The sequence below is a fragment of the Nomascus leucogenys genome, chromosome 25 (genome assembly GCF_006542625.1).
Source record: "Nomascus leucogenys isolate Asia chromosome 25, Asia_NLE_v1, whole genome shotgun sequence".
NCBI lineage: Eukaryota > Metazoa > Chordata > Mammalia > Primates > Hylobatidae > Nomascus > Nomascus leucogenys.
In genome coordinates this window covers 26,032,408-26,044,935 of record NC_044405.1, presented here as the reverse complement: position 1 = coordinate 26,044,935, position 12,528 = coordinate 26,032,408, and the positions used below count along the sequence as shown (strand labels likewise).

General features: G+C 44.6%; 1 protein-coding gene across 1 annotated transcript in view; it reads left to right on the top strand.

Moving 5' to 3' along the window:
- Positions 1-2,195: 2,195 nt before the first annotated feature.
- The window catches only part of DSCAM (DS cell adhesion molecule), a 799,693-nt gene continuing 789,360 nt past the window's right edge, over positions 2,196-12,528 (top strand). Inside the window, exon 1 of the mRNA XM_030806202.1 lies at positions 2,196-2,297. Coding sequence (XP_030662062.1) covers positions 2,255-2,297 — 43 coding nt within the window. The 5' untranslated portion in view covers positions 2,196-2,254. The remainder of the gene's footprint in view (positions 2,298-12,528) is intronic.

Below are 12,528 nucleotides of genomic sequence, written 5' to 3'. Positions count from 1 at the left end.
AAGCCTCTTGTACTGCACTGAGTCACCTGGAAGGTCTGTGGGGTCTGTGCAGGGCTGCATTCCCACGCCCGAGGAAGAGCAGCATGTAGCAGAAACCACCACGACTGGTTGAGAGAGGCAGGAAGAAAGGAGGAAAGGTTCTGTTTTAGTGCTTGTTATGGTGCTTCTTTTTCATTTTGAGAAAGGAGCTCTCCATTTTCATTTTGTAGTGGACCCCACAAATCGTGTTTCCAGCCCTGCTCCCAAACTCAGTAACAGTTAACCACAGCCATCGCTAACTACAGTGACCACGTGCTGTCGACGGATGGAAAGATCTTCACAGCTCTGTGAGTTAAGAACTGTGATAATTTCCAGTCTGCGTATGAGGAAATTGAGGCTCGAGTCACGTGCAGAAGCCCCACATCAGGGCAGTGGAGGAGCTGCAATTTGACCCTGGGTTTCCCTGACCCCAGTGCCTGGGCACCCTTGCAGGTGGCTAGTGTGCAAGTAAGAATTAATGAATAGGTCAACCAGCCGGATGCAGGGACAGAATTAGGCCCATCCCCTGCTTTCCTGGGTTGCATTTGGGAAGGACCAGGGACTGAGCACCCAGCATTTGCAAAGCCAGAGGATGCTGGTTCTGGTGCGTGGTACTGGGGGCTGGGCCTGCGCAGCCTGAGTGGGCGGCAGCACGTGATCACCTGCAGCTGCAGAGCCGTGGTGAGCCAGGCAGCATCACCGGCTCAGCTGACCCTTCCCGGTACACAGGGCCTGGCCATCTTGTGCCCAACCCTGGTAAAGCACCATTTTGTTTCTGCCTCACCATTTGCTTCTCCTGTGTTGTTTTGTGAGCTGTCTGAGATGTGCATCATTCTTCTGTATTTGGAGGGGGGACCTGGAGCCCAGTTAGGATACCTAGTGCCTAGGAAAAAGCCTACTCAATTTCCCTTGAAAATGTCTTCCTTGACCCCCACCGAATGCTTTTTCTCAGTCCTGATTGTCCTGACTCTGAGCATTCCACCCTGGATTCTACACTGGGGTGCATTCCAGCCCTGTCGGTCATTATATTGCAAAGTGATGGATAGATGTACGCCCTTGTGAGAGCTTTAATTTAAATATTATCATGACTTCAAGAATCATACAGAACATTCAGGAAATGTCAACATATTGACTTTTCACAGAAACGTGAAAGGGGTTATATGTTTGGGATTACTCAAATTATCAGCAATTTCAATCAGCTTTTTTATGCGCCATTCAGAGAGCAAAATTAGAAGTGCTTGTGTTTGCATTCCACAATGTATTCAAGATAATTAAAAATTAGCCCGTGAAATCATAGAGATCTTTACAGTAGCGGCAAGGATTTGGAAGGAGCATTTCCCTCTAGGCAAATGAACTGGACTTTTCTGAGAGTAAATACGGAATCGGAATCCAGCTGCACATTTTAGTAAAACTACGAGCATTTCATGTTCACCTCTCCGTGGCTGGCCACCTTCCGCAATAGTCACCCTGGCCATCTCTTATTAGCAACCTGCAGGAAAATAACTAAAAATAAGCAGCTGTTGAAATGATTATTTAAGCCTCTAAGAAATTCCTCCTGATGACTGTGCGTGACTGTGCGGTGGCTGCGCTCTCCCCGGTCCTGCCTCAGTTCGGCTGCACGTCTCTGCTGCTGCTTTAAGACTGCAGAGCGCCCCAGCGGCCAGAGGCAGGGGAGGGGTCCCTGCTCGCCTCCGCGCTCGGCTTCACTCGCCCGGCTCGCAGGCAGGGAAGGTTGGCAGAGGGATCCATGTGACTGAGGCCGGAGCACGGCAAAGATGAGCCTGCCCGCCCGCCTGCTGCCTGGATGCGGAGGGTGAGGGCTGGCGCACGGGAGGCCGCTGGCTGCGCATTCTGGGCGCCGGGTGCCCGGGATGAGCTCACGCCCGCGTCTGCGGCTCTCTCCACCTGCCGACCTGCCGGGGGCCCACTGAGCTGACGGCGCACCTGGGCTCCGGCCGCAGCGTGGGGCGCGGCGCCCGGGAGCAGGTGTGCAGGAGCGCAGCGCGCGGCGAGCGCAGCCCTCGCTCCGGAGCCCGGCCGCGCCGCGTGCCCGGGCGGCTAGGCAGCGGCAGCGGCGGCGGCGCCGGCGGCGCGTCCTCGGCGGGCGGCGGGCGGCGGGCGGCGGGCGGGCGGCGGCCCCCGGGCAGGTGCCGAGCGGCGAGCGGAGCCGGGCCGGGCGGAGCGCGGGGGGCGAGGCCGGCGCGTCGCTCGCGGGAGGCCGGGGAGCGGCAGGGGCATGTGGATACTGGCTCTCTCCTTGTTCCAGAGCTTCGCGAATGGTGAGCCTTTCGGTTTGTGATGAATTTCATTCCTTTTACATCGACCGGGGGGGGGCGGGTGGGGGGTGGGGGGTGGCATTGGATGCATGGGTAAAGTCTTCTTTCTTTTTCCGCTTCATCTGTGTTTTAAATTTCGTGCTTTTATTTGTTTTTTAAATATTATATTTATTTTTTGGGGGAGGAGAGGTGGCAATGGAGAGGCCCGGGAGAAATTGCTCTGTAATCATTGGAAGGCGCTTACCTAGCCAAGTGACAGCTCAGAGCCTAACTCCAGTACTAGAGAGCTGCCTCATTCAGAATAAACCAGGTTTGGTGACAGAAGGAGAGACAGGAAGATTGCCACTTTGAATATTACAACCTGGAAAGGGATATGACATTCCAAGTGCACGCAAGTGGAGGGGTCAATGAGGAACATCTCCCTTCAGAGTCAATGCTTTTTGAGATTTTTCAAACACGTAATTTCATGCTAGTACAATGTATCTCCAGCACCAAGGAGGGCTTTAAGAAAGATCTGTCCTTCTATGCACCCCGTGCTGCTTCATGCTCCTCACAGTCGTTTATGTAAAAATATGCACTGATAAGCATTACATCATCTGAAATGTTGACAAATTAAAAAAAAAAGAAAACACCTGTATAGTTGTAAAAATGAAATCAGTGAATATTGTAAATAGCAGTCATTTCCTCATGCCCAGCCAATATTATATTTTGAAATGATTTCTTCCTGGGTATTTAGAAAGCTATTGCTCTTGACTGAGTCAGACCCAATTAGTAAGTGTGACTGCACCTTAGGCTGCCTGTCACCGCGTAAATATGAACTTACATGTATGAATGGCTTCCTCTCTTGTGGGAACCAGAGGAAATTGTCATCATTTGACATCGCCTGGGAGTAGCTACAGCTTAAATTCCCATTTCAAATTTTGGAACACACATCTGCATAAAATGTATAACCTACTGACAGATCAAATTAAACCATTAAGCAGAATCCCCTAGCCAGAAGAGAGGAGAAAGAGAGAGAGAGAGAAAGAGAGAGAGAGAGGAGGGAGAGAGACACACACACACACACACACACACACAGAGAGAGAGAGAGAGAGAGAGAGAGAGAGAGAGAAGGAGAAGAAGAGAAGGTAAAAGAAGAGAAGAGAGGAAATCTGGCCCTTGTGAGAAAATACGAGAAGCAAAGGGGAGGCTCTAAGATTTTCCTGGAAGATACACAGGGAAGCTCTGTGTGTTGGCTGCAAGGCAGTGCATTTTCTTTGCCTACCTAGACAGTGCCTAAAGAATCAACATGCCAACAGGCCAGAAGAAATGCATGAGCATTGTCAATGTTTTAAAAAAATGGTGACTAAGAAAAGGTAGAGTTGAAAGAAGGTACTATCAAAATGAACATGAAAATGATACTTTGCTCTCCAATATAACCTAAAGCAAAGTGTTTGAAACTTTCATTTTGAGATTTCCTAGCAGGAAAGAATTGCAACAAGTTCTGGCAAGACACCCATCTTTCCCAGAGGGCACCGGACCTGTCCTGTGTCCTCCCGGGAATTTCCCTTCGGGGGCAGATCTGCTTAGGGAACTTGCGGAGATGTGTCGGGGAAGTCAGCCCTTTCCGCTCTTCTGCTAATGCGACCTCCTAAGAAATGTACAGATGCCTACAGATGTGTTCCAAAGACACAGAGTTTTGACAGCCTGTTTCGCCTGTCAGGGAGTACCTTTCTGAACTCCTTGGAAAGGCCTGGGTTATAAGATGAAACAAAATTTGCACCCCCATTGCGAAGTGTGTGTTTCAGGATGATGAAAGAGGCTGTGCTGGTTGTCAGTCAGCCAGTATTTATTTACAGTTTAAGCATTTTGTATGACAAAATGGTATGGAAGAATTTATGATACCAATACAGAGTATTAGCCTCTGATACAGAGATGCTATATATGTGTGTGACTTTTTTCTGAATCAGCATTTTATAACTAAAATAAACAACCATAGAAATAATTATATATGGTAATACAATTATATAAAACCTCAAATATTCTGCAATATGAAAAATATATGCAAAAATTATGTAAGTACTTGTATAGTGAGTTCTGCGAGTATTATTTTCAAGACTTTTAAAATCAACCGATAATCACCATTATTGTTACTGTAATAAATATAAGTAGATTCCACAATATTAGACATAAACAGCAAACACAAATGAATATTTTACATTGCTGTATTATGTATTCTGATCCAATCTAGCAGAAGGCTATGGAACTATCTTGTATAAAAATGCCCCTCTCTTTATATGATCAAGCATGAAAACATTATAAGCCTGCTGTAAAGCTTTAGGATCTTTGAAGAGGGGAGGGGAAATCAGCTTTAAACAATTTTCTAAAGCATAGTGTTCATTACATACTGGGGAAAGGATCATAAAATATATAGACATGTTGAAATAAAATAAAAATCCAGTTTGGAACTATGCCTGTTTGTAAGACCATATTTCAAAAATATAAGAGTAAATGGTTTCTACCTATCTGAATTAAACTTTAAAAAATGGAGAATATGTTTGTCAATAACTGTCATATTTTGTTATACCTCAATTTTGAAAAATTTCTGAATGTGTGTGATAAAAGATTGATGAATTCTAATACCTGAACCGATTATTGCTAGGCCTCAAGCATCAAAATGCCTGACATGATAACTTTTTTTTTCATTTGTAAAAGATTATGCAGTTTAATATTTGGGGCTGTTAAAATAAGCCCACAATACATCTGCATTTTAACAGTAGACAACAACATTTTTCTTATTGATGTATCAGAAGTACAGTTATTTCTTAATAAAAGTATGGTTGCTAGACAGGCTGCAGACAGTATTTTTGGAAAAGAAAAAAAGAAGTCAGTGACCAGGCCCTTCATGGGTTAAACCCTTAAATGAATGACCTCACCTGATAAGGTGCAGTATCATGTTTTAAAGCAGTCAATTTGTTCTGCAATGTTCTGGAAATATACGCAAGCTTCTGTTACAGTGCAAGGAGCCAAGGTACACGTATGTGCAGACACTCACCCACACACGTCCCTCAGTGTCTTCTCAGCAAAGCTTCCTACTGCATTGTGTTTCATCACCATTTCTCCTGGTTTTAACCCCAGAGCACATTCTAGTTTAAAATTACTGCTAAAAGCAGAGCCGGGCCTTCAGACAAACAGAATGATGAAGAATCAGATTTATTATATATAATATATTTTTGCTAGTATCCTGGCATCTCTGTTTTTACACACACACACACACACACACACACACACGCACATGCATGCATTCCTGACATCATCTTTTCCTGAGCCGTGGGATTTTGAGCTCTACTGCATCCGTTTTCATGGGGCCTGAGGGTCGTGGAGATTAGAGGGTGGGGTGCTGGGAGTAAGAAGGTGCTCATTAAAGAGAAGGTGAGTATGCAGCACCTTTGAGCTTCATCCATTCACTTGATAGGAAATTACAGAGCACACGCTTGCTATTTTATTTAATTAGAAGCAGACCTTTGTAAATACAAATGCACCTTAAGGACTTTGAAGGTGATTTTTATTTAATTCACATAAATGTATGTAAGGAAAAAATGTTATCAGGTGAACAATTTCAGGGCTGCCTCCCCTTCCCTTTCTCGCCCATCTTTATTAAGCAGATTAAAAAGCTCTCCATAATCTCAGGATTCACCTAAAATTCCTAGGCCTTTTAACTTAAGCTGCATGCCCCTCCAAGATGCCCTCTGTAGGGAAACAAAATGCCATGCAGACCTTCAGTAAATGCCAGTGGATCCTTCTCCACTTTTTGACTCTCTCCTTTATCACTTTGGTGTGACTATGATTTGCTGCCTCGGGGGATCAGTGAGTCACGGGGCAGAACCCGCGCAATACACCATTCTGGTAGGGGAACTAATTTTGACTGAAATATTTGCCAATTCTAATCCCCAGTTCCTGGACCTCCAGATAGCTGGCAAGGTATTTTATCTTAGATGTGTCTGGAGTAAGGTGCACGGAGTATTTCGACAAGAGACTCAATTCAGTGCGTATTAAAACTTGATTGAGAGAGAGAGAGAGAGAGAGAGAGAGGTCATTTTATAAAGAAAGACCTGTGAACACCGTAGATTGGAAATTTACGTTTGCCAAATAAAAGGATGGGTTTATCAAGTGGGTGTATTTACAAAATGTGGCATCCAGGTTTCGTAAAATTAGCTGAATTCTACGGGTAAGATTATGAATGTGGCTCATAAATAATTAATAGGTAGTGAAAAAGAATGTATTTTGCATTAGGCAGCGCATTCAATAGTATTTCAGAAATGAGCACTTCGATTTCGTCGGTTTCCATGCGTGGCCCACCTCGCCAGAGCAGGGCAGGCACCCAGGGGCGTGCCCACACAAACAAGCGCGTCTGGGCATTTTCTTGGCTGCTGCGCTGAAGTGTACGCTGGGCCTTGGTGCCCGCGCCCTCAGCCTGGGAGATAGGGAGGTGGTGCTACCTGCATGCCGATTGTGTCCCCGCCGTAGGACACTAGTGGGCGGCAAACCTCACAAGACTCTCGCAGCCAGCCTTCAGCAGAGCCAGCAAACCCAGCCGCCGCCGAGGGAGGACTGCTCCATGCAGATGGTCAGGGGCTGTCTTCTGAAGACGCCTCCCCCACGATCTCTCAAGTTCACTGCGCCCAAACTCCTGCGTCGTAGAGTTCGTCTAACAGGAACGGTGCAAAGGCAACCGCAGGTCAGGCGAGGTCCAGCAGCCTTTGTTTTCAACTGTACAGCGGAGGACCGTATTCAGAGCAATATCTAGAAACCTAGAAGGTGCCCAGAAAGGAAACACAGGTGTTGCGGCGGGTAGCGGGCCCGCAGAAGGGTGCATTTGCACCCGCTTTCCAAAGCCGCAAGGAAACCCCGGCGTGGCGCGCGCCTCGGAGGTGGCAGCTCCGGGAGCAGCTCCGCGCCTGATTGGCTGACCTTCCAATGTCATTCCAGGAGCCGCCGCTTCTCCTGCTGATGGTGACAGGGGTGATGCTGACGTGCCCGCTCCTCCGCAGTCCATCAATCTCCGCAGGCAAGGCTCCGGGACCGGGAGCCCCCTTCCCTCTCCCCCAGGCCCCCTGGAAAACAGCTGTTCCCCTGGACTTGGGGGTTAACTCTTCATATTCCAAAGACCTGGGCACAAAAATGCTCATCTTATCTCTCCGCGCCCCTCCCCCAACTATATTTATGTTCTTTTCTTCAATGTTGTGAAAATGCAAGAAAATTCAAAGTTGCATTTCCCTGGCCGAATCTATGGGTTAAGATAAGGCAGTGGGAATGGAAGATTCCAGCAGCCCCACGGAGTATCCACTATGTCGTTCTGAATTCAAAGGGTGGAGCACACGGATGTTTTCTGCAAGTGACACAAGGTCTGTCAAGGTGGCAGGAGGGAAGCAGGGACAGGATTTTGGTTCAGAGGTCAGACAGCTTCTGACCAGGACGTTCAGAAGGGTTGGGTTTCAGAGATCTGCTCCCGAAAATCAGTTCCCTCCATATTATCCTTTTTCTTAAAATCTTGGCTGTTGCCTTGATGGTGCCTACGGTAATCGTTAACCCTGCATTTAGGTGATGCTGATTTGACTAGTGACTGCCTCTCTCACTAGATAGACAGGAGTCTCCACAGTCTGAAATGCGTGTGAAGCCTGAACGTGTCCTTAGCACAGAGCAGAGCACATGGTACGGAGTAGCGGAAATAGATGATGTTCCTTACGGAGTGAAAGGATAAAGTGATAGGCAGAGCCTTTCTCCCCTCCTTAACTCACCCTCCTCCCTCCCGTCCACCTGTCTCTTCTGCCTCTAGCTGATTGGCTTCCCGTCTTAGTTTGCTTTGCTGGACTTGCTCTTCTGGTCCCCATCTTGCATTCTGACTAAACCACTGGACTCTTTTGCTCTACCCACCTTTTCCTGTTGTAGTGACTCAATCACAGTAGAAATGTTTATTTTCCAGAAATGCCTGTGGCTTGGGGCATTTTCTTCTCTTTTCAAAAAGAGATTCATGTTTCGAGTATCTGATGGGACTTCATCACTGTTGCACAACAGCTATATAATTGTTTTAGGTGCTCTTCCTGCCGTGCAGTGGGTCAAGTGTCACAGACAAGAATTTTATCCATGTGCTGGACCCCTTGTTCTCAAGTGTATGCTGCTAAATGGCATGATTTAAAATTCCTATACAGTGTTTATTGCCCTGTCGCATTTTGAAAGCCAGCCAGAAACATCAAACCGACATTTAGGTTCCCCCCCCGCTCTGCCACCCCCAGCTCCTGAGAATTCATTTCTTCATCAAAGAGCCACCCAGGACATCAAAACAAAGCTTAGTTTCTCAGGCCTTAATCATCTTTAAAAAGCCATACTACTGTTTTCTTAAGCATCCTATGGATTTATGGGGTTTTTGTCATTATCTTCATTTCTTATTTTGCAGATTCAAATATGACAGTTGGTATCTTCATCAAAGTAACATGAAAGGATATCTTTTAATCATTGTTAAAGTTGATTTTTGTCCAAATATAAAAATCAAATTAAGTGTCTTATAGTTTACAATATTTATCGGCTTTTGATTTTTGGAGATCTCTATTTGTTCTATGCGATCAACGCTGATTTTTTAAAACTCATACAGCTGGATTAATTTTTGGTCTTTAAGCCCCCTGGATTATGTAAATATATATTATGGTTTAACAGAGAGGGATGAGTTTGATTGAGAAGATATATGTCAAGATACGGAGAAGGAAAGAGGCTACTACACAGAGAGATAGAATGACAGGGATTAATGAATCTTGCCTGTATCCCTAGTTATTTTTTTTACTGAGAAGACAGTGAGTAAGATTTAAGAGTGAGCAAGCAGTCCTATTTATAGAAAGCTGTTTTTAAGTGCAGCCGCAAAGACAGTGAAAGAAATAATTGAAAATGCAAGAGATCACCTCCATACTAAATGCTAGCTTCCCCTAACATCCCAGCTCTGTACAGCATTTTGTAGGAGAAAAAAAAAAAAAGCATACCAACCCTTGCAGAAATATTATGAAATCTCTTTGGACTCTCTGCAGAATATTCTAGAAGTGCTCTCAGTCTTTAAGTCTATGTTAGGCTTGGGAAGCTGGGGATGAGAAGGCAATATATATATATTATCTGGAAACAGCTTGAGTAGGTCTGAACAAAAGACTGGAGGTGAAGGGAGGACATTGAACTTGCAGCACTGCTACAAATATTTATTCTGTGATAAGCCTTGCCTTTCTTAAAGATGTTTCACAGCAGAATAGTAGGAGGTTGAAATCTGCATACGTGTTTAGAGTAAAGCAATTACTGAGAGAAGAGTTCAAATTTAGGATCCTGTGATTATCACAAGTCCCTCCATGTTAACCTGTTCCCAAACTCTGCGGTTTTAAATTGCAATATATGAAGTCCTTGTTTGTCGGTCTGTGTGGGGCAGACAATATCACCCCAGGCTTTTTGATTGACACAAATGTTATTGGACAAGGGAAAAAGAATGCCACATGCTCTTATAAATGAAATAGTCTTTATAAGATTCCATATATAAGAGAGATCATGGATTTTGTGTGTGTGTCTGGCATATATCACTTAGCTAATGTCTCCCAGGTTCCTTAAGTATATACAATTTAGCATAAAAAAAGAAATGAAATAGTCTTCCTTTCTAGGGCTGTATTTGTTACTTATAGCATTCTGGTTTTACTGGTTCCAAGTGGGCTTTGGGTTTTATTAATAGTAGAATCATCGAATTTGTATGCAAATACTGCTGATTTACAGGTTGGAAATCTGGACAAAAGTGAGACCTGCCCTAGAAGATGATGCTGCGGAAAGTGTTTGCCTTTTGTCTTATAAAGAACCATCTACAAAATGGATCATTTTGTCGCTAGTCTCTCCAGACTATGAAATTGGCATTTTGATAAGGTGATGGAAAGAAATTTGAACTATTTAATTACTGATTTTGATTCATACAAGCCTCGACTCTTTTAGTATTAAAATTAAGAAAGAGGAAACAGTTTTAAGTCTGGTTTTACACAAAATTTACACTTTTTCCACACTGAAAATAAAACAGTAAAAGCCAGTTTATAGTTCTTTCTAAATACCCCAACTTTCTCCTTATTGGATGCTTCTGCAAAACAACAGTAGGGTGATACCACTCCCAGTGATGACCTTGATGACCTTAGGGTCCCAAAGTGGCTTCAGCATTATCATGGAGTCACCACAATGATCAGGTAGAAGCTGGTGTTAGGACCAGCGGGACTGGGTCACAGGGGCTGAGGGCAGCTGTTGGGAGGTAGCCCATGCTGTGTACTGAAGTGCCATCCATGCCACTTCAGGTGGGTGACTGCAGTGGACTCTCTTACCATTGATTAATCTTCCTAATATTGGGTAAAGCATCGATTCTTCTCATAAGCAAGAACTGCTGGATGATGGGAACATTTCTATGATTGCATCATAAGAGAAAGACAAGTGGAAAGATAATTGGAACTGCTGCAATTCTATGTATATTTTATTTTAATTTATTTTTTTAAATACAAAAGACAGCTATATTTCCTATATAATAAGGAAACTTCTTACTTTAAGGAAATATGCTTTCTCATGAGAGAAACTCAAGATTCAATTCTTTTCACAGTAGCCCCGCTGTGGTGTGATTTGATCTTGGGTTCCACAGAGATACAGAAAATCCAAGTCCCAGTCTGCTTAATTGCCATGTTTATTTTTTAATCTCGGCTGTAGAGCATTTTTAATAACTGACATGTAGCTTGCAGGGTAGAAATAACAATGCTTTGGAATATTACTTGTGAGACTTTAGGAATGAGCTGAAGACACCCAACAATGATAACAATGGTCTCTACCAGCAAAACGGGCACCATGGCTACTTTATCACTCCTGCCGGTTCTAGTTCTTGTCAGTTCCTGCAAAGGCTAGTCATTTGTCTATTTCGTTGGCTAGTGAAAAGGAAATCCACAAGAAGTGTGGAATGCTGTCTAACGGACAGAATCCTCCCTTCTCAAGTTGTTTAAGTTGGCAGCCCAAGTGAGCAACCTCTATCCGGGGCCTTGACGTGACAGCAGAATGTGGGTAAGATGGTTAATTACCAGATGTGTCTGTCATGACTCACCCAAATCAATAGCTATTAAATCCTTGGTGGCTACTGTTTTAGAATAGGCTTGATTGAATATTTGTATAGAAATCTGGGTAGAAAAATGTTGACCTCGAGGTGATCTAGGTATTTGTTTTGGGTAAGGAATTCTCATCAGTGGTTGGTTTATCTGTGTCTTGGGGGATCTCACATCATCAGCCTTTATTAATCACTGGCACGAGAGGCCCCACATTCTCCCCCATACCTCTACCGCCCCATTGCTGAGGATGGGAGGGTAAGAATATAGAATATGCTGTAGGCTTCTGTGGGATTAGATGCTTAGATGCATGGAGGCAAATGTTGATGGGAAGACTGAATATGGAGGAAGAGGCTGTGCCAGCCCCATAGCCACACATCCCCTCCACCCTTACATCAGGATAAGAGGTAGACCACTGTCTGTTGACACTTCAAGCTGAACATTAGTTAGTATCCTTCTATCTGGGCCTTCCCAGGTAAGGATCGAGACATTGGTTCTCAACACCCCGGTGTTCTGGGTCAGGAACAACAGAGAAAGAAGATATGGAAGTTTCCTGAAATGCATTTCCTCTCATTAGCCTCCTGTTGGAAATTCTGATGCCAGCATTCTGGGGAATGGGCTGTAGTTCGGAAAGCTCCCCAGGTGTTTCTAATCCCATGTGACTTTGTCCTCTTTTTCCACCACCACTGCGATCTTCCAAGTTACAGTTTCTATGTTTGTTATGTCGTCTTCCAGCTCTGATACCAGGGAGTCTGATTCTGTAGCCTTGGTGTATGCACGGCCTGTGAATTTGCATTATTAACACATGCCTTTGCCTGTTCTGATCCACATGAACCATAATTCACCTTTGCAAAACACACATTTGCAAGGAAGCTACCCAAACAGTCGCTAGGAAGTTGATCCAGTAAAGTTCCAAGTACATCTCGATGAACTGTTGGAGAACTCTGTATTGGGTAGTAGTTTATTGGGAATGTCTGTATACAGGGTTAGGGCTTCACTGACCACCATAAGAATTTGGGCGTCTTTCAGGATAATTGGTGCTGGGGTTTAGTAACAAGAAAGATTCTGAGTAGAGGCATATGTGATCCTGCCAGAGGCACTCCAAATGTGAATGCTAGCAGCTT